The following is a 26,757-nucleotide window of genomic DNA, read 5'->3' as shown; positions in this document are numbered from 1 at the left end:
GTAACATGTCATATTCTATGTGTATTTAATGAAGAATATATCTTATCTTATTTGACATAACTTAACCTCAAGAGAGCTGTATGTAAAAAAAGAAACTTTATATATGTACTTATTTGCATAAATATTTGTTTGATATAATGCCGTTTGATATAATTTAGCCTCAAGATAGCTTTATGTGGAAAAACAAAAAGAAACTCTATCCACGCATTTGCATTTTTTGCCTCTTAGATATTGGATTTTAAGAGATTCCTCCATCAAAAGCCATGCAGAAAGACAGAAAATTGAGGCTTAGATTCACTGTTCCTGAAACTAGAGAGCCGTATTTTCAGCTTAATTTAATCATTTGAGCTGTTGGTGGCATAATAGAATACGGATCTATGTTACTGGCAGATGCAGGTATCAAATAGATTTGGTAGTGTCTTAGAGCTGATCACCAAGAAAGGTCAATAATACAAGATGTTTTTTTCTTCGTAGCGCTAAACATAAAAAACAATAAGAATCTGTTCGTGGTTTAGATTAGTAGCATGACTTAATCTACCCCTCCCCCCCAATTCTAAGAGGTTTTGGGAGTTTTCGGAAATTTCAAATATCAACCTGAACAAAATATCGCGTATTTAGAAATAAGGATTCGTGTGTGAAGCTTTTGTTTAATTCGAAAATGGTATTATCATAAGAACGAAGTGGTAAAATCTTTAAAGTTACTTAGCAGCGAATTTCAATGGTGGTAAGTTTTGCATTCCCAGAGCTGGATAAAGGTAATTTAATCAAAAAAGGCTATTGGAGACAGAATTCTAAGTAATCAAACCCTTCAATTAATTCTTCTATCTAATTCTTCTAAGGAGGGTGCTGGGGGGATAACATCAACATTTCAAATGACTCATTTGGTTCAGTTTTTGAAATCTACGGGGTAAAACAAGCAAGTTTCGGTGTGCAATTATTTTTTAAGAAGTGGGTTGACTTTGCCCTAAAACTTCATGCGGTTTTAAACTAGGGAGTAGTTCCCCATTGCCATTAAATGGGAATATATGTCCCCTAGTAGTTGGGGAATTAGGTAGCTTTAACATCGTCGACCGTGTCTAGAACAGTTGCCATCATATAGCTCATATTTGCCTAATAGCTTGTATACTTTTTTCGAATTTATTTTTAAATATTAATTACTAAAAGTTTTAATGCTTTACTTTTGAGATTAGCGTTTCCCAAAAGATTCCTTTAGCGAAACAAGTTTATTCTCTGTACAGATTTAACATTTTAAGGTAGCTGTTATTTTGAAATCTGAGCTTAGCTCTCAGTTTCCCCTGAAGTAGGGATGTACACCATCCTGCTATTATCCTTCTCCCAATATGATCTAACATTTTCAAGAAGAAAAAAGCAACGACATAAATTTTATCTTTATTATAAAAGTTTATAAAACAAACAAACATGGGTAAGTTAAAACAATTATTTCTCTCTATCTCCCTACCCCCCCCCCCCTCTCTCTCTCTCTCAAACTCTCTCTTTCTTTATCTTTCTTGCTTTTTCTTCTTCTCTCCTCCCTCTCTCTCCATTCTTTTCTCTTTCGATTTTTCCTTCCATTTTTCTTTTTCTCTCAGTATTTGTTTTACCTTTCTTTCTTCCTCTCTCTCTTTTTACCAATTTACGGACGCCTGTAAGACGAAGGTCTTCGCTGGTATGCTTGTCCTTTTCGACTTTTCCTTTTCGTACTGGCTTAGAATTTGGTTTTGAAGTTTGATTTGTTCCGTCTTTAGGTCTAGACACTTTGTTTCCTTTTTTAGCTTCTCTAAAGTTTTTTTTTTTCAGTGTACATTGGTCAGTTCTAGTCTTATTTATCTTACAACTACTAAAGATAAAAGTTTCGTCTCACATTTTCTTTTAGATATCTATGTTAAATGAATATAATAAAATCCCCTTTCAACAGTTTTACAAAAAGAGAGAAAATTAGATCTTAGAATAAATACATGCAAAACCGTCGGACCGTATCTTCAGCTGATTTTAATAGGTAGGATTATTGGCTGTAAAACAAACTACGGAAGCATGTAAGTGGCACTAAAAGGAAACTGTAAAACAGCTTTAATAGTATTTTCGAGTTAGTATCAGAGAAGGGTCAATATCGGAAAAGAGAAATCACGTTAATTTTTGGTAGCATATGCACTTTAGAAGGTCGAACCTCTTCTCCTGTTTCGTTTTCATCCTCATCTTTTATTTATACAAAGAAGGCACTTTTTCACGCACATGGTTTTTTTAATTTCTGCTTGTTGCTTTTAATCCTGTGATATCTTGAGAATAACTTTTCGTTGGCATAATTTTGTTCATCGTTTATAATTTGTATGTTCGTGGAATTTATATTATAAGATCCTGGCTTCGAATGAGGAAACACGGAGATTATTCTTGAAAGCAGATTCAGCAGGATCAGTGAAGCTTGTACATTTTTATGAGATTGTGTAATTGCAAACTGTGGAACCAGCGTTGCCAGTTCCTTCTAACAATCTGCATAAGCTCGGCAATTTTCTGTAGAAACCGGTGAATCGCTTTCAGGATTTGGTTGAAGTTTCCGTAGGACTGTTGTTGATTTTGTACTGTGATTTGGAGGTGTTCGAGTGATTTGCAAATGAAGTCCCACGTTCTGAAAATTTGGAGAACAGAAAAAAAGACAAAAGCCCTCCAAAAAATAAAGAATGACCTCAAAACCGGGTTGTTTCCAGGTTTTTTTTCGGGGGGGGGGGGTACAAAAAGTTTAAAAAAGCATCAACAATTGTTTATATTCATCTTTTTTGTGTTTTTACGAGTTGGAAAAACAATTTGGGGGAGGGACTCAAAACCCTTATCCCCTCCCCCCAGATACGGCTTTGCCTCAAAGTAATATTTTCTGGAGATTCAATGTTTCGGGTAACAGTTTGGGTATTTTCTTTATTTTTTCGTCGGAGGATCAATTGGGAATTCGTTAGATCTCCTGAAAAATTTGTAGAAGTGGAAACCACTATATGAAAGGATCAAATGTAAACCCACAATCCAAAAACTACGACTGGGGAAAATCCACAATGCAAATCCACGATCTTTTTGCTTGCGTGCAGAGTTGCCGAATTAACAATTTAGATTATAAACTCCCGGTGCTGATTGCCAGTGGAAGAACAATTTTGTGATCTAGACTGCCAGTGGGACGGCATGTTTTACTATCCAGATTAAGGAATTTACCATCCAGTTTGTTAGAGGAAATGACCTTTAATCGTTTGAGGTATTTTGAAGTGATTAAATACAGAATTAACACGTATTGTTTTTGAAAACTCCCTACTTTTTCTTTGCGTCTTTTTATTATCAATAATCTTCGTTGTCGTTCCAGTTCCTTGTGTTTTAAAACTCCAAAAGTGGGGCCAAACTTGCTCTTTGTAGACAGATTAGGCATTTTGGAAAAAATTTCGTCTTAGGATGGAAATTAAATCAGACTGTGGCGTTGTGGTAGTCTTGTTGTCAATTTTTTATGAAAGATAAATATCCAAAGAAACAGAGATTAGGCTCGGGAAAAAAGGCTGGTTATTATTGTTCTCCTCAAATTTCGCTTGAAATTCATCATTCATTTCCGTTTTCACCAAAACTTTTCAAAATGAAAAGAGCTTTCAATTTTCATTTGTTTGGTCAGAACTTTCTGTCAGCCCTACTGTTTCTCTGTTCCTTTGTAATGAAGGATATCTCTTACCTTACTTAGCAACTTCTTCATTAAGGCAGCTATTGTACTGTTTAGGTATGAGATTTTCTCTTGTTGTTTAGAAGGTAATGAATAGTCATATAAAGAGAAAGGAATAAATTGCGTTAGGTATATTTTTTTGTTTGTTATTTTAAAAATTTTCCAAAGCTAGTTATACGTCATTTTCGAAGACCAACTTTTAGATTCAGAAACTTGTCTCTTTAATTTGCGTTTTCCAACTGTCAATCTTTAAATTTCATGTTGGGAATGTTTAAAAGTTTCCTACATGGTAAAGGAAACAAATGTCTCAAATGACATGTGCTTTAAAAAAATAAAAATAAAAGCTCCATAAGATGTCTATTATTTTTTTCAAGTCATAACTTATTATTTGTCTTTGCAAACGTTTTCAACAAGAAAAATGTTTTGGAATTGTTCACTCACAATAATATCAAAATATTCTCAGAACCTCCTTGTTTTTATACCTCTATCATTTTAAAGGACATCTCTTATCCTACTTAAGAGCTTGTTTATTTGAGAAAGGTGTTTTATTGTCCTAGATATGAATAATTTCCTCCAGTTGTTTAGAAGAGGCTTAGAGAAAGACGGAAAATAAATTGCGTTAGATGCCAGTTTGTGTGAGCCTAATAGCGGCAGGGATAGGAAAGGAGCCCAAGACAAGATGATCCCTCTTAAGGGTGCAGTAACTAGCACGATATATACGGTTTACTTTTAGAAAATATGCATTTGAATCACCTACTTTGATGGGGGACTTCCAAAATAACCACAAGAGTATTATACTCTTTGGTTATTAGCAGTTAATAATTATTAACAGACATATCTGTTGTAGTAGTTCTAAGCGCAATAAAACGAAACAATGGAAGAATAATTCAAGACAGTGGTGTAATTAGTAATTCTTGTTCAAGAGGGAGTAGCGGACAAACCATTTACACAAAGTAGACGTCAAATATAATTGTTGTTTATTTGTCCCGAAAAAAAAACAACAACACAGTTTTCATGTAGTGTTTCTTCTTGGCACAAATGTACAACCAGTGGAAGAGGTAGCTGATAAAAAAAATATGTTTGTGTATCAGAGGTAACACAATAGTGTTGTCTTAGTAAAGGGCTATTTACCCCCCTTACATTATTCCCCACCCCACCCCCCCCCTCCCGTGACCACTCCGTATGGAAGACGCAATCGTAGAAACTCTGGAGACGGTTAGACCGGAAATTAAAAGTTTTGTTACTTTTTTACGGCCCGAAAATGATTGTGGAGGTCATTCCAGCCCCTCCCCTTATACCCTCAATAGTTTTAGTGTACGGTTTCGTCTTGGTAAAATAACTGTACAATTTTATCTATAATTTTTAGTGTGCTCGAAAACCAGTTAAAAAGCAGTGAAATGATAGCTGAAAAAAATGTGTAAAACTATCATAGTTAATGGGTAAAATTGTCATGGGCAAATGGGCAATAGAAAATTATGATGGACATTTGGCAAAACCATTGTAAAAGAGAAGTAAAGGGGTAGCTGATAAAAAAAAGGCGAGGCCATCAAAGTAAAAGGGGAAAATTGTCATGGGCAAGTAGACAATGGAAAATGATCATAGACATTGGGAAAAACCAATGTAAAAGAGTAGTAAAAGGCGCTGATAAAAAAAGACGAGGGCATCAAAGTAAAAGGGAAAAATTGTCATGGGCAAGTAGACAATGGAAAATTATCATAGACATTGGGAAAAACCAATTTAAAAGAGTAGTAAAAGGTGCAGATAAAAAAGGACGAGGTCATCAAATTAAAAGGGGAAAATTGTCATGGGCAAGTAGACAATGGAAAATTATCATAGACACTGGGAAAAACCAATGTAAAAGAGTAGTAAAAGGTGCTGATAAAAAAAGACGAGGGCATCAAAGCAAAAGGGGAAAATTGTCATGGGCAAGTAGACCATGGAAAATGATCATAGACATTAGGAAAAAAACAATGTAAAAGAGTAGTAAAAGGTGCTGATAAAAAAAGGCGAGGGCATCAAAGCAAAAGGGGAAAATTGTCATGGGCAAGTAGACAATGGAAAATTATCATAGACATTGGGAAAAACCAATGTAAAAGAGTAGTAAAAGGTGCTGATAAAAAAAAGACAAGGGCATCAAAGTAAAATGGGAAAATTGTCATGGACGAGTAGACAATGGAAAATTATCATAAACATTGGAGAAAACCAATGTAAAAGAGTAGTAAAAGGTGCTGATAAAAAAAAGACGAGGGCATCAAAGTAAAAGGAGAAAATTGTCATGGGCAAGTAGACAATGGAACATTATCATAGACATTGGGAAAAACCAATATAAAAGAGTAGTAAAAGGTTCTGATAAAAAAAGACGAGGGCATCAAAGTAAAAGGGGAAAATTGTCATGGGCAAGTAGACAATGGAACATTATCATAGACATTGGGAAAAACCAATATAAAAGAGTAGTAAAAGGTGCTGATAAAAAAAGACGAGGGCATCAAAGTAAAAGGGGAAAATTGTCATGGGCAAGTAGACAATGGAAAATTATCATAGACATTGGGAAAAACCAATGTAAAAGAGCAGTAAAAGGTGCTGATAAAAAAAAGACGAGGGCATCAAAGTAAAATGGGGTAAAAGAGTAGTAAAAGGTGCTGATAAAAAAAAAATTATTGTTTCGAAGTGAATGGGCAAAACTATCATTTAGCGGTTATCATAGGTATACAAATTAAACCGAGGAACTAAGTTCCTTTTTATTGTTTTTCTTTGGCGGGAATAAACAATGCATAATTATAATAAAACGAGTTAACTTCGAAGTTAATTTTAATCTCTTTGCAAGAATTAGGTATTTTGGATTTTAAAAAATGAAGATGTCAATTTTCCCAATAAAGTTATGTATAGTTGCAATCAGCTTTACCATAATAGTCTTTGTTTTTGTCTAAAACATCTCAGTTAACACGAAAATATATAAAAATCAATGTGTAAAAGAACTTGGGCTAAAAAACAGTTAGAATAATCTAATTCCTTGTTGAAATTAAATGAAAAACAAGCTCTTCAACTGAAAGTAAGGAGCAACATTGAAACATAAAACGTTATTCTGTATATGAGGGGGCTGCCCCATCCTCATCCCGTGCTTGTTATACTAAAGTGCTTGAGAAAAAGTTCCTATTCCAATACATCGGCCTTTGTGTTTCAGGAGTCGCTCTTAAAGAAGTGGGCCAAAAAGTTGAACTTTAGCATAAAGAGAAAGGGATTGAGAAAGGGGCAATCCCCTCCTCTGCGGAATAATTTCTGTTCTTTTCTTTGTTGCTCCTTACTTTCAGCTGATTTTTTTTTTATTTATTTCGACTTCGGTGTGAGGCAAGGGTGTGTACTCTCTCCCGAACTATTCAACTTTGTCGTCGATAGCGTAATCAAAAAAGTAATGCTAAACTTTGAAGGAGTCGAGGTAAGCCCTGATTTCAGTACAACCGACCTGGATCAAGCCGATGACGTTGCTGTTTTGGCAAATCTGTTGGTGAAGGCGAGAAAATGCTTCTAAAAATCTTCAAAGCTGCTGCCCTAGTGGGGCTCAAGATTAATATTGACAAGACTAAAGCTATCTCTAATGCCCTGGGTATAAACTGTATCCCTATAACCCCTAACCATAGGCAAATTCAAGCGGTCAATAAATTCAAGTATCTTAGATCATATATTGACATCCACGGTAAAGGTAGTGAACAAATCTAGTGCCGAATCGCATCAGCTTCCGCTGTCTTTGCAGAGCTGTTTAAGCTGCTTTGGAATAGGATGGAAATCCACTAGGAATCAATAATTCTTATTTACGATGCCCTAGTCCAATCAGTTTTACAGTACGGCTGTGAAACGTGACCCTTAAAAGTTACCAAAGCACACTCCCTCAACATTTTTGAACACAGAAGTCTGAGGAGCATATTGGGGTTGCGACTTAGCGGCCTAATCTCGAACAGGATCATCCGACAACGATGTGACCAGAAGTATGACATCACATATATCATTCGACGCCACTGCCTGTCCTGGTTCGGCCATGTTTGCCGAAGACCAGCCGAGACTTTCACAAATCAAATTCTACGCTGGAAACCAGCGCCTGATTGGAGTTAACGACATGGAGGACAAGCCAAAACTTGGCTTAACACTCTCAAATCAGACCTTAAGCAAATTTGTAAATTCCGGTGACTTATTCGCGGACGGGACCCATCATGGCCTGTAATAATCGCCACATTAACCCAAGACCATAATCTGTGGAATTCAACAGTCTGCCAGATCCTGTCGCCAGAGAGAGCTACATAGCTTGTGTCCTGATCCAAGTACAAATACAAGTAAGTAAGTTCTCAAATCCTCCTGGGAAATCCGTCTCCTTCCTCTGTGAAAAAAATGTTTCCCTGGAAAGCTCTTTCCAGTTAAACTGCCCTTAGAATTCTCTCTTCTCTGAAACTTTTCCAAAAAAATTTCTCCCGAGCGTTTTCCCTGGAAAATTCCCGTTATTTTCATTTGAAATAGTTTTTCTTATTCAATTTCTGATAGTTTTTCAATTAAGAAATTGCTCCCACCCCTTCTTGAAAAGTTTCTCGGAAAAAACTTTCCTCTTTGACCCTCCCAAGAATTTCTAATTTCCCTTAAAGTTTTCCTTACAGCATCATCCCGCCCAGTTCGGGGACAATCTTCTTTTTGCTTGGTCCTATATGGTTGACCGACAAGGACCATCTTTGGCAATCTGGCATCCTTTATCGGTAGAATATCCTATCTGTCTCAATCTTTCTCTAATTACAGCCCTAGAAAGCGGGGTTGAACCCCATTCTCCGTGCACACTACTGTTTGAAATACGGTCAGTCAGACTGGTACCCAAAACTGTCGTTAGACAGTTTTTCTGGAAAACACTAATAAATAGTCCTCCGTCTTTTAGAGCACCCGCGCTTCAGAACCATACTTGATCACTGTAGCTTCCAATATTATAATCTTAGTTCACAGAGCCTCGGTCCAAGCATACTTTGGCAAGTTATAAGCTATAAACTAGTTGCTTATTAATTTACTAGTTTTCCAATTTTTCTAGTTCACTAGTAATTCACTAAGTTAATTAAGTTATACCGTTTAACTTTAGTAGTCAATTTACTAAGTTACTAAGTGAACATTCATTTACTAGTTAGTTACTTTACCAGTAAATTATTAAATTTAATAGGTTACCAGTAAACTATTAAATCGAGATCCAATGCTGGGGTAGCCCAACAAGATTCAAAGAGCAGACTCAAAATGAATATTGATAGGCAATCATTCAAAATGTGCACACCGTTAACTCACGAATGACAGTAGGTTTTTTTTTTTTATATAAAGTTACCAAATGCCAACGTGCGTACTGAGTCTATCCTAAAAGATCCGGTAATGATATTTCTTTCCACCGCCCAAGCATGCTTGTGGAATGACCATTCCTGGCAGAAATAATGGTGGGAAATTTCATCAAAAGCGAATCCTGTCCGTAGGCGACAGCCTGCAGTCGCCTGTGGGCTATTGTCGAGACAGGAACTCTCTTTGAGTGAAGTGTTTTTGAACCACGCCAAGAAATAGTCAGAATAATGCTGATACAGAATGTAAAGCTATGGTATGCCATTAAATTTTGTGTCAAACTGGGTAAGAAGGGTGCAGATACGCTTAAGATGCTTCAGCGAACCAAGAGGGATGACGCGATGTCCTAGGATCAAGCTTTTAAGTGACATAGGAGGTTCTGAACAGGGAAGAAGTCTGTTGACAACGACGAGTGCTCAAGGCACCCTTCAACGACCAAGACTGACGATACGGTGGAAAATGTACGATGAGTGAGTGTTCGGGTGTTAGCTAATATGAGTAATGTGCCAAAAACAGAGGTTCGTCGAATCTTAACGGAGGATTTGTGCATGATTAAAGTGTGCCGAAAATGGCCCCAAAGGTCACAGACTGAATGAAGGCCGAGCGTGTTGCGACGTCTCAGGACCTGCTTGAACGTTATGAAACGGACTTCTTAGACATAGTAATCACTAGTAAGGAAACATAGATTTTCGAATATGATCCTGAATGCAAACATCAGAACATCAAGTGTCATACCAATGAGTCTTCTCGATCAAAGAACAAGAATGAGCAAATTGCGGGCAAAAGCCAAGCTCATCGTGTTTGTAACAACAAAGGTTAGTGCGTCACGGATTCATGCCCCAAGGACAGACTGTTAACAGCAGGTATTACTGTCGAAGTACTAAAACGGTTAAGGGTTACAGGGCTCGATAATCCCAAAAAGACATTTGTGACGATTGGATCTTGCACCATGATAATTCGCCGAGTCAAACTGTGCTCATTGTGCACGAGTTGTTAATGAAAATTGGTGTCACTGCACTTTCCTAGCGGACATACAGCCTGGGTTTAGCCCTGCCGGACTTCTTTTATTCCCAAGAATCAAGAGAACGCTCAAAAGAAATCACCATGGGATGCTGGAAGGGGTAAAAGATGCTTCGACCATTTGTCTACAAGAGGTCCCCGATGACGCCTTCCAGGAAGCCTACAAGGGCTGGGTAAATTGTTGGAAGGGGTACATCGAGTCAGGAGGACAGTAGTTTGACTCATTTGTACGTTTATGTTGAATTATACTGGAACTTTTGGGACAGACTCTGTATAAACTAGAAGAAGTAAATAGTAACAGAGATGGAAGCTGATTGAAATCCTTAAAATTGGCCTGTAACTATAGATGGATAGATGGATGCTTCATAGAACTTTCCACAAATTCTCGAATGCCTTTGAAATTTACGTTAATCCGTAAGAAGCAGCGTGATGCGTTGTGCTCTAAAATTTGAATATAATATTATACTGCCTGTATTTCAATAGTATGTCTGTTATTCTTCAAAAGTAACGAAACATCCTTCTAGCATTCAATTTAATTTAATCTCATTATCAGTTGAAATTTTCCTGGTATTTCTTTGCTCAATTTCACATCGATTTATGGTTCTTCTTGAAAGTGACCACCAGTTCTATTAGCGACTGATCTGGAGGTTTAGTATTTCAAATCCAGAAGAAGTAGGAACTCAGGCAACACGAGGGAGAGAAATAACTACAATAAAATACGTAAAAAAAAACACAACGGATAAACGAATAAACCACGATTTAAATTATTAGTGTGAATTTTTAGAATTTGTTTGCATTCATAAATTGAAACAGTCCTTTCTGAACTATAATTCCTTTCAAAAATGCATAAAAAATACAAAAATGCAAAAGTAATGAAACATCCTTCATTCAATTTAATTTAATTTCATTATCAGTTGAAATTTTCCTGGTATTTCTTTGCTCAATTTCACATCGATTTATGGTTCTTTTGAAAGCGACGACCAGTTCTATTAGCGACTGAACCCGAAGTTTAGTATTTCAAATCCAGAATAAGTAGGAACTCAGGCAACACGAGGGAGAGAAATAACTACAATAAAATACGTAAAAAAAACAACGGATAAACGAAGAAACCACGATTTAAATTATTAGCGTGAATTTTTAGAATTCGACTGCATTCATATATTGAAACAGTCCTTTCTGAAATATAATTCCTTTCAAAAATGCATAAAAAATACAAAAATGCAAAAGTAATGAAATATCCTTCACTAGCATTCAATTTAATTTAATTTCATTATCAGTTGAAATTTTCCTGGTATTTCTTTGCTCAATTTCACATCGATTTATGGTTCTTCTTGAAAGCGATGACTAGTTCTATTAGCAACTGATCCGGAAGTTTAGTATTTCAAATCCAGAATAAGTAGGAACTCAGGCAACACGAGGGAGAGAAATAACTACAATAAAATACGTAAAAAAACACAACGGATAAACGAAGAAACCACGATTTAAATTATTAGCGTGAATTTTTAGGATTTGACTGCATTCATAAATTGAAACAGTCCTTTCTGAAATATAATTCTTTTCAAAAATGCATAAAAAATACAAAAATGCAAAAGTAATGGAATATCCTTCACTAGCATTCAATTTAACTTAATTTCATTATCAGTTGAAATTTTCCTGGTATTTCTTTGCTCAATTTCACATCGATTTATGGTATTTCTTGAAAGCGACGACCAGTTCTATTAGCGACTGAACCGGAAGTTTGGTATTTCAAATCCAGAATAAGTAGGAACTCAGGCAACACGAGGGAGAGAAATAACTACAATAAAATACGTAAAAAAAAACGCAACGGATTAACGAAGAAACCACGATTTAAATTATTAGCGTGAATTTTTAGAATTCGACTGCATTCATAAATTGAAACAGTCCTTTCTGAAATATAATTCCTTTCAAAAATGCATAAAAAATACAAAAATGCAAAAATAATGAAATATCCTTCACTAGCATTCAATTTAATTTAATTTCATTATCAGTTGAAATTTTCCTGGTATTTCTTTGCTCAATTTCACATCGATCTATGGTTCTTCTTGAAAGCGATGACCAGTTCTATTAGCGACTGATCCGGAAGTTTAGTATTTCAAATCCAGAATAAGTAGGAACTGAGGCAACACGAGGGGGAGAAATAACTACATTAAAATACGTAAAAAAAACACAACGGATAAACGAAGAAACTACGATTTAAATTATTAGCGTGAAATTTTAGAATTCGACTGCATTCATAAATTGAAACAGTCTGATTTGGTGAAAAATTTTTGCACGTGACATGGTAACATCTATTCAGGTCAAATGAAATGGGAGAAAGATTAGTGACTCATTTAAACGTCTAATCAGAATCGATCGTGAGAAAGAATAATTGGTGCAGTGGAAGAAGAGACAACAATACTTTTTAACAGCATCACACGAAACAAATGGACCTGTAAACACAGATTTTTGCTATATGCGCATGCCGTCTGTAGTAAAAAAATAAAAAATTATCAAGATTATGTGTATAGATTTACATATAGATGTATAAGTTTACACATGTATAATAGATTATATGTATATATATATATACATATATATATATATATATATATATATATATATATATATATATATATATTTATATATATTTAATATAGATTATATTATATAGATAATATGCACTTGCGTTGCATCCCGTGCATAACAAACGAATTAAAATCGTTTGTATGGACCGAGAGAGTTCGATTATGAGCCAGCAGGATGTGCGGTTTTTTTTTCCTATCTTCGTTTGCTATGTGAGGTGAATGTGCATGGAAGGGAGGCCAACCATTTTCTTTAATTTATTTATTAGTTTAGGTTTAAGGGTCCGTTTTTGCTTATAAATTTTGTATTGTTATATATATTTTTTATTATCCATAGCCCGAAAAGGCTTTTAGTATTATTAATATCAAAGCATATCAAATGCTTTAATAAATACAAACACCTTAAAAGTGTTTTTCCCATTATCTCTGAAAATTGGACTGAAGGGGTAGGTCTATTGTCGTCACCTGAATGGTTCTCATTTAAGGCCTTTTTCACAGACAAACCAGATCGTAAATCCGTAATCTGGAGTGGAAATAAGCCGTTTCACGGACAGTTGACATCGCAATTGTGAGTTCATAATCTAGATTGCGAATACCATGACTTTACTCAAAAAAAGAAAAAAAAAGGATTGTGGGTTTTTAATTTGCGGGCTGGGGGCTGGGCTTATAAATTTTTGCTGTTCCATAGTTTGTACATTAACAATCCAGTTTTATAAACAGGTTTTTTTTTAATGTATTTGTTCCACAAATGTATAATAATTATCTTAATCTTGAATATAATTCTGAATATAAAGATAACTCTGAATCTTGTTTCAAGAATCTCCATCCTCCATGACGACGAAATATATGTATGCACGAACTATATTATATTTACGACGAACTCTATATGTACGAACTATATTATATTTATTGTATTAAGATTAGATTTAATTTAAAGTTTAGATTAGAATTTGGTTTATTGTTGCTGTCTCTCCTAAAGGCCCAGAACTGACATTTTTAAATTTCCGGAACAAGTGCCTGAAACCTTTTGCTAAGCTGTTCTCAAAGGGCGGATCAGCTGAGGAACACACGTTATATCATACTTTGATCCTGCTGGTCTGTCATGTCCTACTAATCCCTCATTTTAGAAGCGCTTAGCCAATGCTTTTGGCGGCTATCTCAGAATGGTGAAAATTTCAGATAGAAACTTTAGGAGTGGTAGCATTGAATTTATGGGTCTAGGGATTATGTATTCAAAGTTTGCTGAAAGGATAGCTCAGTTATCAATGAGGTTTGTTCTAGAAACACCAACGGTAAATGTACCTACAAGCGGCCGTCTACTTTTCAATATAATTCCTTTCTGAGATATGTTTGAATGTCGAAATATTCAGAACTAGAGAATAGTAAAAACACATTTAGCAAAAATAGTATTCATAACTCTTATTTATACCAATGTATACACAATCAACGAGACATAACGTGCACTCAGGTATTTTCGTTAAATGTTGTCAAAAGACTTTTTAAAGACAGAGCTTTTAAAAAGATTTTTTCGGCTTTATTGTCAAAAGTTCGTAAAATAACACCAACTTTTTCAATTCTCGGTATGGGATCCAAGTAACACGTTTTTTGTTTATATATATATATATATATATATATATATATATATATATATATATATATATATATATATATAAATTTCCAATATTCGAAATAGCAAATTATTCTAAAGTAGAATATCCACAAGTATTGGACCGAATGTATAGCACATTATTACTCATTAATAACTAAATTTTCAACGAGTTTTCTTTTTAATCGATTATTAATTTTTAGGGCCCAGCCTCAGCTACGACCTATTCTTGACAAATTAAATACCGATGCAGATATAGATGTTAAATATTTTGCTTCAGAGGCTCTCGCAGGTAAATTTTTTCCCCCTTCTTAATGTATTTAATTATATCTATCAATTTTAGTTGACAAGGTGAATAGTTTTTTTCCTTGTCAAAAGAACACGTTTTCTGTTTCGATACAGCTTACTTCAGAAGGTTAGTTTTTTTTGTATTTGAACATATATTTTTTTATCTCGGAATGATGCTTAGAAATTTTGAAAGTACAAAAATGAAAGAAGCCTGTAAAAAAATTAGAAGGATATTAAAAATGTTTTCAAGTTTTTTTTTGCGAATGTCGTCGGAATAACGTTATTGGTATTATTTGAAGAGAACCGGCTCTCTAAGGCAAAAATGTATAAATATTTTGTTTTGTCTCTACCGTACGGTATGAAGGTTCTTAAGCTATCTGAATTTCTCTCCTGGATTCATTGAAAGATTCGCTGGCAAATTTTCTAGAATGGACAATTTTTGTTGACAAATTTATTTACAAGACTTCGAGAGTTGAAATAGTATGGGGTTTAGTCTCGCAAATTTGGTTTGATGAAACTTGTTTTTCCTATTGGGAGTCTAAAATATACGAATTTAATTCAGATTACGTGAAAACTGCTTACATTACCAAATTAAAATCAAGTGATGACCAGTTGTGTAACACAGCAATTTTAGCATAATTACAGCCCTGTTGGAAATCCCACCTAAAAATGAATTGAGCACCTTAAATGTAAAAAGAAGAACTATTTTAGAGCATTTTCACGGGCATCTGTATTCGATTAATTTAAATTAATTTAGTTTATTTTTCTTCTTGTTGGCGCGTCAGATGCCAATTTGTCGTCCGAAATATTTAGCCAGAATTCTGTTCGGATTATGTGAGGATTGATTATATTATAGTGTCGAAATCATATAATGACCAACTATTTGATATAATGACTTTAGAATGATTATAGTCCCTTTGAATGTCGCGCTTGAAATACTGAATTGAGAAGCTTAATAAATGTCAAGAAAAAAATCCTTATCATTTTTATACGCCTCTGTATTTCTCGACACACCTGCGTATAGTATATATAATAGATACTCTCTTTAAACGAGCAACTGTGTATGTATTTTATTCATAATTTTTTTCTTGGAAACGACTCCATATTTTTTGAAAATTAGGACCCTGCGATTTTCTGGCCTAAAAAAAAGATCTAAATGGGTCACGAGTTTGAGAAAAGTCGTTTAGAGCTTTCATTTGGGAAAAAAAATCATGTGGGTGACTTCATATTTATATGCGTTTCAATAGCATAAACTATATCATTCAACCCCACCCCTCCACCCCCAGGAGTGGTCGTATCGGTATTAGTTCTTATGACACATGCAAAATTACACAAGATGAAAAATGACTCACCATGCATGAGTCTGTGAAGGATAAACAGGAAGAAGGCATTGCCGTCTGTGAATATGTGAAGGATAAACAGAAAGAAAGAATTAATTTTAATATCTGTGACACATGCAAAATTACAAAAGATGACAAATGGCATTGGACATCTAAGGAAAAAGGCATGGAACAAGCAACAGCAAAAATCACATTGATTTGCGATAATTTAGTTATTTCAGAAATTACAATGGAATAAGTAAAACGTTATTTTAGCGTCTGTAAAGTGTAAAAAGGAAGGATGAATTGGATACACGTCAAAATTTCTTAATTCAACCGAAATTGCTGATTTGCCACCGTATGACGTGAAACTAAAGAATAAAACGATGATTATGCCAATGCGTAATTGAAATTTTTTGAAGGCATCGGAACATTCCTGGTTGTTGCTGAATTATATAACAACGCAATTAAAGCAACTATATAACGACTTGGGGAAAGCTGGGAAAGACGTTTATTTTTATCTATGACGTCATGCGGAATTACACATGCTTTTGAATGAATTCGAACAGCAAAAGCTAAGGACATGAAAAATGTCTGGGGTAATCATGCACGAAAGTGAAGCGCAAATGAGATTTGCGGCGAGAAGACATGGGACAACAAGCATCACAACGAATCACAAATGAGAATAATTGACAAAGAAATTTGCGGTTTAAGGAAAAGCAACAGGGATGATCACATTGACACGTAAAAGAAATCTGGGGTCAGAAGAGACACAATAGTGAGAATCACAACGAGTCCCAGAAAAAAATCCTATAAAATGGACGATTCTTTGATGCAGGAATTGAATTTACGCAAGAATTTCTTAAATCAATTGAAATCGATGATTTGACACCTCTTGACTTAAAACTAAAGAATAACGCGATTATTATACTAATAAATAATTAGAGAACTAAATATGTACAAGTATGTCCCGTGCCGAGTGCCAGCGCCCGGCCAAAACCCGGGCTCCCGATACTGTATATTATAGAGCATAATACCATGATATATATAGCATTTATACCAAGAGTTTTTCCGTAGGGGAAAAGTGAGATTCAGTAGAGAATTATATCGTTCTGTTGATTAGATATAAAATTATAAACCGCTAGTTTTCAAGTTTTTATCAAACAACAAAGAAAAAGAAACAATTTTCAAAAAAAAACTACTCTAATTTTTTCAGCTTAAGCCTAAATTCAAGAATTGCATTCCTCTAGTGCGTTTTCAGCCTAACTTATCCTAGTTTGGATTTTAATCGACTCAAATGATTTCCAGAAATTACTAAAGTTCCAAACAGATGATTCAAATTAGCTCTTTTAGGACTTTTATTAATTAAGACTTTTTTATTAATGAAATTCTTAAGTGACTTCAGTTTCATTCTCAGCATAAACGAACATCATTTCATTGTAAATATAAGTGTTAATAAAAGAACCAAATTGTTTAATTAGTAATTTGCGTCTCAGTCCTTAATAAGCAAAAAATGCGTTATTCTAAAACTCGATCATTAAATATCTTTCTTGGGCAGATTCTTAAATATTTAATAATTTGCTCAGGTAAACTGGTAAGTTCCAAAAGTTTCAAAATGACGGTGTAACTACAAGCAGGATTCTTGGATACTACTGCTACTAGTAGTAACCTCTCACTGCGGGACCAAGCCGACTGTGAACACAGCTGTGCACGCTCCTCCTCCACCCCAATTTATTCAAAGCTTCACTCTTTACCAATTCACCGAAGTCCTTATTTTCTTTAAATCCTTCCTTACGATCTCCTCCAACCCCTTTCGCGGACGGCCTGCTTTTCTTTTGGCTCTAGATGGATTGCTGAATAGAATGATCTTTGGCAGTCCTTGATCCTTCACCTGGGAAATGTCCACATCAACCTATCTCTCATTATAGTCCTTAAAAGTGGGGTAGAACCACATTTTTCGCAAGATTTGTTGTTTGATATAAAATCGGTCAAACGGGTACCCAAAACTGTTCCTAGTCAATGCCTCTAGAAGACATCTAACAAATCTTCCTTTACCTTCCGAAGCGCTCAGATTTCAGAACCATACTTGAATTCATGATTAAGAAGATCTTATTGGATTACAAACTAATTTTACGGAAAGCTGAGTCCAAGAGTTAAACTGTATTGCTGAGACTAAGTAATTCCAGAATTAAAGCTTGACATTTCACTGTTCCGTGTAATCGTAGGATATTCTTTAAACCACTTTAAACAAAACGAAAAACTTCGTGGATATTCTTTATTTTTTCCGGTTAGAAATAAAGATCTAATTTTTTAATATTCCCAATGTCTATTGGACTCACAATATTTATTCGAACGAGATTGGTCGTAAGACAATTAATAAGTAATATTTATGGTAAATAGTCGCTTTTCGGGTGCGAACGCTTCTGACTGCAGGGACGACCATATTGGACTGCGAATTAAATTAGATTAGCTGCAATATTGGTGGATGACGTGACCGCATTTCTGAGAAAGGTGTAAACGAGCTTCAGATCTAGATACTGGGATCTACATAACAGTTGTAAAGGAGCCTTAAAATAAGCAAATACTTTTATGGATTTGAAAGGGTTATTTCGCGAAAAGCAGTTTCATGATTTTTTTTTTCCCCAAATTCGTGGCGCCAGGTACATTTAGATATCTGATTTACCGCTAGTCTTTTGCATCATTCAATCACGAGGTTTTAGATGACTGTAAAATATTCTTTTGGAGGATTCGACAGAGAAACTTCTAGGGGTGACGTCCATAGGAAGATCGTTGCAAATCGAAGCGTAACAAATGAAGCTGTTCTTCGAGTACTCAGTTCACGGCGTGTCAACCCTATGACAATTAAACCGAGCTGTGTGTCTTCGTGTCTGTCGTGTTGGCTGGGCAATAGCGGGCACAATACGAGGAAGCTCTAGAGAAGGAGATGAATATATGTAGTTGCAGAAAACAGCCATCGACGCTACATCAAACCCTTCACTAACAGACTGGAGGGAGTCATGGAGAACGACTGGAACTGGCCTATTAGCCCTATTCTGGTAAATTGGAATGATCGAGCTCGGCGGTTGAAGGTTTTTCTTGCGAAGAGTGATCCCTAGTTGTACTGCACTGGAGGCTCTCACCTGATCGAGGTGGGTTTTTCAAGGGAGATCCGTGAGAAAGTGGATTGCGAGGAGACAAAACTTCTTTACTCTCTTTACATCTTCGAATTTCTTTGTAGTGTGGATGTATGCGTGGTACTTTCGATCGGGAGAACAACAGCGTATTTAGTTTCGCTACATTGAAATTGACCATCCATGCATCGGACCAGTTCTGAATTTCTAAATTACCCGTCTGTAGGGGTAGGGAGACTTAGGTTGGTTCTTCGTGTTTTGGGATGGTTACGCATGTCGTTGGCAAACTGATGTAGGGGACTGACATAGTGATGCAGAGGTCAGAAGGCTTGAAGTGATGCAGAGGGCTACGCGTATACGTCTGTAGACACTATACGCGTAATGTTTCTTTAATATGCCACGATGCCATACTGCGTCAAAAGCTTTAGCGATGTCGACTGACAATAGCCTTATGTCGTACCCTTTTACTAGAAGCTCGGTCCACTCACGGTGCTGCCCCACTAGGCAGTCGAGCTCTGAACGTTTCCGGTGGAATCCATCTCGGTGGTTGCCTTAAAAGCTTTCAGTTATAATTTCCTTTTTGGAAACTTGCACTGTGAGTTCTGACAATAGAACCTGTACTTAGTGGACTGTTCATTCGGCATGATAACTTACCATTTATGGATTTCATTACCCAGGGAGGCGCAACGTTTTGTTCCGTAGTCCTAAGTGGACCATAAATTTATTGTCAAATGTTGTCAAGTTAAGCACAGTTCAATTTGTTAAAATCGTTTGAAGAAAATTGTGCCAAAATTTTTTGTACTAAAATTTTTGGTGGGTATTGGAGTTCTGAGAGGTATGTAAAATGTCACATTATTCCTTCGTTTTTAGCTTGCTAGATGAGTTTAATGAAATATTTTAGGAATTAGTTGCCAATAAAGCATGATTCCTTTTGGCTAAAAGTGGAGTAGTCACCTGTTTCGAAGAGCCTGGAAATATAGCAGTAAAATTTCATGGAAATCATTTTAGTCGACTATGACCCAAATTCAAATTCTATATTTTTGCTAAAATTAGTTCAGATCAATCACTGACATACTATTCAATTGGACTGAAAAGTGCAAAAAAATAAAATTCTTAATTAGGCCCTGCTCAAGCTTATTTATGGTTGAAGGTTAGAAGTTAGTCCAGAAAGTCCTTGAAACTTTGCTCTTTTTTATGGCTGAAAAAACTTGAATAATGGCGATTGCAAGTTTTGTTTGCAATCAATTCTGTCAATTTTCTTTTTTTACAGTATAATGTAGTTTTCATGCTGAATCCCCCCCCCCCCCCCCCCATAACAAAATAATTCTTACTTTGCTAACATTGTGTCAAGAAACACATAGGCGTGTGAAAATTATCTGTTTTTTGGCATTTTTTAAGGGCTCATTTCAGTTTCTGGGTAGAACTTTTCAAGAGATTATAATTCTGTGAAGTCAAAATATCATGCAATTTGTCTTGCTGTTACCTGTCAAAAATATCCAGGACGTGCTTCAGTTAAAGGCCAGTCGTTATAGTGACTTCCGGTGTACCCAGATTCGTCCGCAGAATATTTTCCTTGGGGAAGGTGGGATTAAACTCGGATAAACAGAAATAACGGGGTGATTTATAATGACGATATAAGTATATTATAAAAAAAAAATGTAGAAATCTTAAGATTTTGTGCGTGGGGCATCGGCCCAAAGATCCTCATAGTGCACTTATTTGAGTGGAACATGCAATTATATTCTGATGGGATTGTTTGTAATCCTTTCGTTCGTGAATGGTCTTGTTCGCCATGTAAGTGCATAGATTTTCTCTGAAAATTTATTTCGATGATTCGAGGCTTTTGTCCGATCCACTGGAAGGATTACCTTAGAATGATCACTCTTACCTTAGTTCGGCCTAAGTTACGAGAGGTATCCAGGGCATCAAGGGAGAACCCCCAATCATCCATTTGGTTTGCTTCAGCTAACACATCCACTCGTTTGCGTTGCATCTGTGTGCTAAGGTTGCGCAGGTGTGTCTGGCAGCTACATTGCAGTTTGTTTTCGGGACTACATTCGGAAGTCTTTGGTCATTGCTTTTGCAGGACGTGTCTTAAGTATCTCTGTCTTTGCATTCTGATAATGTTGGTCACGAGGGGTATCTTGTGTTGACCTGTTTGTGGCTTTCAAGGTCCGGTGAGCATTGAATATTTACCATAGACACATGTTTTGATCCCCTGTTTTTTTTTTTCTTGATTTTGGTTGTTGTTGATTTAAGGGCTATGTCGCCGAATGCAGCACTTGGCCTTTAGAAAGCCGTCAGTTTAGGTGCAGAAAGCCATTCCTGGATCGCCATATTTTACTGAACCTGTTGTAAGGTGCCATTTGCCTGTCCACTTCGGCTAAAACTTTTTTGGTCCTTGAGTTGTATTGAAACACAAGAATATTTGCGCTTTACCTTTGTATCCTCATTCGATGTTTAAGGGGAGTTGGTAGTTGTCATGCCTTTAGACTCAGCGTTTATATCCGGACCAGCTCTTTTTCTCTGCCCTTCTAGTAATTCGTGCTATTGATTTTTGTACGAGCTAGAATTGTGACTCTAGTAGGACACTAAAATTGTCCACTACAAAGTATAGTTGGAGCTGGATAGTGGAATGTTTGTATTAGTATACGACCAAGCATCTAACCATAGGCTATAATAGGTAGCTCAGTGAGGGACCCCTATTTAAGGTTCTGCCGAGTACCTCCATCAGGAAATGTACAAAATGTGATCATTTGGGCTTAAAGTTGATCATTTTCTCAGGTTCTTCCCCTTACTGGAGGTTTAGACTATATGCACCCAAAGTGTACATAGAGGGGGAATCGAGTAGCCATGGATATATGCCCGTTGTCCAGGTGAAGCTGAATATCTTTCACATCTAAATATTGACAATCCTTATATAACTCACCCGTTTTTTTTTCTAATACAAATTTCGGCCTCTTAAGTCTCTTCTTGATTGGCATCACTCACTCTGCCAGCAGCAGGGCTTGGCTTCGAATGGACAGCCAATATTAGCTGTCGTAAAATTAGAAGGCTGTCCAGGTAAATTGACTGTCGAATCAGATCCTCTTGTTCCAAAATCATCCGCCTACGAAAAAGGCTGCTGGCGGGAAAAATGACATCAGTCAATACGAGGCTTTATAATTCTCCCTTTCCCCTCTGGAAGTAGATTCCTGTGTACCTGCATTTTTGACGGTATTGTGCACATAACAGTAATCAAAATTCTTGTGATAAACAAAGCTTGCCCCCTTAAGGGATCATGGAATATGAAAATATTTATTCCACATTAATTCTGGCACACCATTACTAAGATCTCAGCCACGAGGAACACCTTTAACAATGTGAAGAAAAACGTTCAACGCCCCTGATTATCAAATACTGAAGTCAAGTACATATTTTGTTTTCATTTCATGTGTGGTACGATATATTTGAATTGGTAAGGTTCAGCTACGAACAACCTTTTATTACCTATTTTAGAGTGCATATTTTTGTTAATCTACAATTCTGGGGTGTTTTTGAATCCCCAAGTGTTCCCTTTGGTTACACCACTATATCGGATCTCTGCTACGATTATTTCTATATCTAATAAGAATATATTCCCTATTTATTTTGTCCTATACCGATTACTACTTTTACAACATTTTTATTTGAAATTGTATGAGACATGGTAAAACGCGTTTCAAACGAGTGTGCAAATACATTTTATCCTCTTAGATTGTTGTATCAACGGAGATCCTCTTGAGACAGATATTCTTTAAGACGTGAAAAATGATATCTTCATATCTAGCTGAGAGGAATAGAATTCCAATGACATTTTTAGCAATATTCCTTCACGAAATAGGAATTGTCACGCGGGTCTCTGTATATCTTTCTTTATTTTTCAAACTCTGAGGCACGGATCCACATTAAGATAGAATTTAGCTATTTATAGATCTGTAAAGTTATGGAATGTCATTCCCCTCACAGATAATACATTATCGTTCAAGTCAATTATCAATTTATTTTAGCTCATGTGGTAATAAATAGCAAAAGATCTGTCTTGTCGTTACTATTTTTGCCGATTTTTTCCTAAATCTGTTCTGTCTTCCCCCTTTCTGTATATTAATTACCTCTCGTGGAAAAATCCCTTACGTTATTTTTTTCATCCTCTTCTTCTGACTAACAAATTGTGTTTTATGTTTCATAACTTTTTTTTTAACCGAAAAGTCGTGAACGTAAAGGATTATAACAAATATATTCATTGTCAACCGATGAGAAGGAAAAAAAAGTCATTTTAGACAATTAATGAAAAATACACAAATAACTGAAGGTAATATAGCGAGGAATTGTTTTAAGATAGTTCGTAATCGTACCTATACTCCTAAATTCACTCCTATAGGCCCGCCATTGATAATCTTTCTTCTAGAATGCTTGAACCAAAGGAAATCCAAATGCTTGAAAAACGTTCAAAATTGTCTTTTCTCCCAAAACAGATTCCTGTAGCAGGTTTATTGTCGTTTCTAGAGTTTTCTTTACTTAAACGGTATTCGGCCGTCAGTCAAGTCTTGTCTAGTTGATATTCATTATAATAGCCAAACAAATAACAAGAAATACGACTAAAATAAGCATAAAACAATTCCTCCCTGTATGACCTTTTGTTATTTGCGTAATAGAAAGGCAGAAGGGTCTTCGTCAGGATTAATGTGAAATACATTTAATAGTCAACTAAGATGTATTGTCTTTGGTTGAATAGTGTTACAGCAATAAACACTTCTTTCTATGTAAACTAGAGAAGTTTCCGACGAAACACAACTGGTCACTGAAATAGGATCATTTAGTTAATGTTTGCATGCTTTCCATGGACGAACGTTTCAATCATTTTTTCCTTCTCTCTCTGGGACGTGGAGATGCAATTTGTGAGAAAGTTCATGTGTAATCTGAAAACATTGGTTGAGTTTAATCAATTTCTTACTTTATATAATTGCCAAGCGTCCATGGCTTTGAAATTTTTTTAATTTTTTCGTTTTATTGGTCGCATGTTGTTGTGAGTCTTTTATCTTTTATATATTTTTTGTCTTGCTGAGGACGGTCCTTGGACATAGGGCCGAAATATTCATTCAAATTATCTCCACTGTCTTGCAAAGAGATTTCCCTATTGTTCTTCGTACTTTTGTTGTTAGCTGTCAGCCAGTCACTAGTCCGAAACTAATCGCGGGATACTATATGCGGTAGTGGTTTCTTTGGAAGACTTTAACGATCAGTCAGTTGGTTTTCGACAGCGTTGCCAACGCGATAAAATTGTACTGTTTTTTTTTTACAGTTTAGAGTAAACTGGGGTACATTTGGATTTTTTGTACATTACGAGTTTTCTTATATATTTTGGTTTAATTTACTTCTTTCTGACAGGGATATCTGTTTAAGTTTTAATTCATCGAAAATTTCTTCTTGTTACGACAAATTTTCAGCCTGCTGTTTAGACGATATAAATTAACCTCTTGCAGTACAATTCTAGTCGGAAACTGGTACAGTTTATTTCAAAGCGTTGCCAATGCATATTTTCGGGTGCTCAAAAAAAGTCAACGTCCCCTCCCTTTCGGGCTTGAAGCCTAAAGTCAAGCGAGTATATCTAATTATAGACATTGTATTCCAGTATGCAGTTTACTTCACATTAAAATGTATCAAATCCAATGTGTAGTTTGGTAAGTATACCATGAGTTGCCTCGTGGCTGGGAGATAGAGCTAAAATTTTCAGGAAGTTTTTTTTGACGGGGGTGGGGGGGGGGATATATTGAGAATTATAATTGTGTATTTTTAGAAAGAGTGCTAACTTTGATTAGATTAAAACTTACCAAAAGCTAATTTCCTATTCTTGAAATTAAATTTACAAATGTTTTCGTCATTTTCTGCTTCTTCTGAATGTTATTGCCAATTTCAGATACAAATTCATAATTGATTTATTAGGAAGTAAATTGACATACTGATAATTCTGATAATAAAATGTTCGATAAAGATAATATTTCAAACAACTACCCAAACGTTAAGTCCGTTTGGCCGCTATTATCGAAGTCTTCGTCGATATTTTCTCCTATTAGTGGATGGATATGTTAACCTAGTTTCTTATCTAAGCAATAGGCATGATTTATTTTATTTAAGTGATTATCCTTATGACTGATTTTGTTTCCTTTTTTATTGTTTTCATACTTAAAAACTTAGAGAATATAATACTTTTCTATTCGCTGCAGCTTAAACTTACTTAGAATTTTATGCTCCTAAAATAAAAAAATAAAAATTGAAAATTTCCTAATAGAAGTGAAGATAATTAAAGCCTAAAACACGTGAAATCACCGTATATTACAAGGGTTCTTCTCTCCTCTCCCTCAACCCCCCCCCCCCTCATTAATACTTGGCTACTGTTTGTCCTTTACTTACAGCAGCAAAATTCAGAACAACAAAAGATAAAAAAACAAAATATGTTGTCCCTTATTTCTTCCAAGATAATTTTCATGGCGCGAGGCCCAGGCCACTAAACACCTAGAGCCTATTATGCTACTAATCAATTATTTACTTAATCTTTCTGCCTAGAGTTATGTCTGTCGGACTTAAACAATAAACTTAAAGGAATAAACAGAATAAAGGACTTAAAGGAATAAACAGATGGGTTTTCAGGGATAAACTCCCTTGGGAGATCATTCCAAATGGAGGTGCAACGTCTTACAAAACTGTTCTAGGGTGGGGTATATAGGGATAGCTCGTTGATGGATGTAATTATAAAAAATATTGTAACTATATAAAAATTATAATAAAAATTATAAAAATATGTAATTATAAAATATAGTTACCTGGCTGGTAGAAATTTGCTTATGAGGACAGATTTTGTAAGTTTGGTTGGCTTTAGTGCTAGGAGCAATAATGATAATAATGATTGTAGGAAAATTTGTTAAGCCATACATGAAAACTAAAAAAAATATATGTTAGATAAACAACACTGTGGTTGTTTTAAACAAAATAACAACAAATAATGTATAATTTCATTCCCTTGCCTGTTCAAAGCTCATCTTAGTTTTTTCTTCTTTTTTTTTTTGCAATTCTGGTTTAACTTTTTTTCTATTTTGCGGGAAGAATATCCTTTATAATGGACAAATACGAATTGATTTTTGAGTTTCCCATTAGTTTGGATTTATTTACAAAATAGATAAATAAAATATCAAATACAGAGTACTATAGCCTTAGAAAGACAAAACTTGTCCAGATAGTGTATGACTAGACGATAACATCTGTGAAAGAATTGACTAGAGATACAACATTTAGTGATGGGAAAAAAACACAATAGTAATAAGAATGATAAAAAAAGAAGTAAAAATTCATGCCTTTTAAGGTTTGCCCGACTGTTTGATTAAATCCTTATCCTAACTTCTGTTCCTTCTTTTTCAGCCCTTTCTGCATAGACCTCATCAAGAAAATAAATGTTTAGTTGCAGGAGAAGCTTTATCCATCTTTTTGTGTCGCTTAATGTCATCCTTCTGAAGTTTCCTAAATATAATTAATCTTCTCTATCTTTATTTCGTTTTTTTTTAGTATCTGTCTTGTCTTACATTGGCCTATAGGTCTATAATTTACGTTTCATTAAAAAAGGTAAGTACATATTCTTGTTTCCGCTAAACGATCACTCTCCCGATAATCTAAGACCACTGTTCTGTACGATGGTCCCTGAAAAAATAAGGAGACACATCAGGGCTAAAAATGTGATGTTCTGTTGTTGAAGATCGGAACTGTAAATCTCCAATGAGATTTTGCG

At 35.4% G+C, this 26,757-nt stretch overlaps 1 protein-coding gene across 1 annotated transcript in view; it reads left to right on the top strand.

The window, feature by feature from the left end:
* Pp2A-29B (Protein phosphatase PP2A regulatory subunit A) overlaps positions 1-26,515 on the top strand; it is a 160,830-nt gene extending 134,315 nt beyond the window's left edge. Inside the window, exons 10-11 of the mRNA XM_089093234.1 lie at positions 14,428-14,516; positions 26,394-26,515. Of these exons, the coding sequence (XP_088949360.1) occupies positions 14,428-14,516; positions 26,394-26,407 (103 nt within the window). The 3' untranslated portion in view covers positions 26,408-26,515. The remainder of the gene's footprint in view (positions 1-14,427; positions 14,517-26,393) is intronic.
* The last annotated feature ends 242 nt before the right edge of the window (positions 26,516-26,757 follow it).

Source organism: Artemia sp. Qi Xiang Cuo, chromosome 8 (genome assembly GCF_049724085.1).
Source record: "Artemia sp. Qi Xiang Cuo chromosome 8, ASM4972408v1, whole genome shotgun sequence".
In the NCBI taxonomy this organism is placed as follows: Eukaryota; Metazoa; Arthropoda; class Branchiopoda; order Anostraca; family Artemiidae; genus Artemia; species Artemia sp. Qi Xiang Cuo.
Note: the sequence above shows the minus strand (reverse complement) of the source record. Positions and strands in the feature narration are given on the sequence as shown.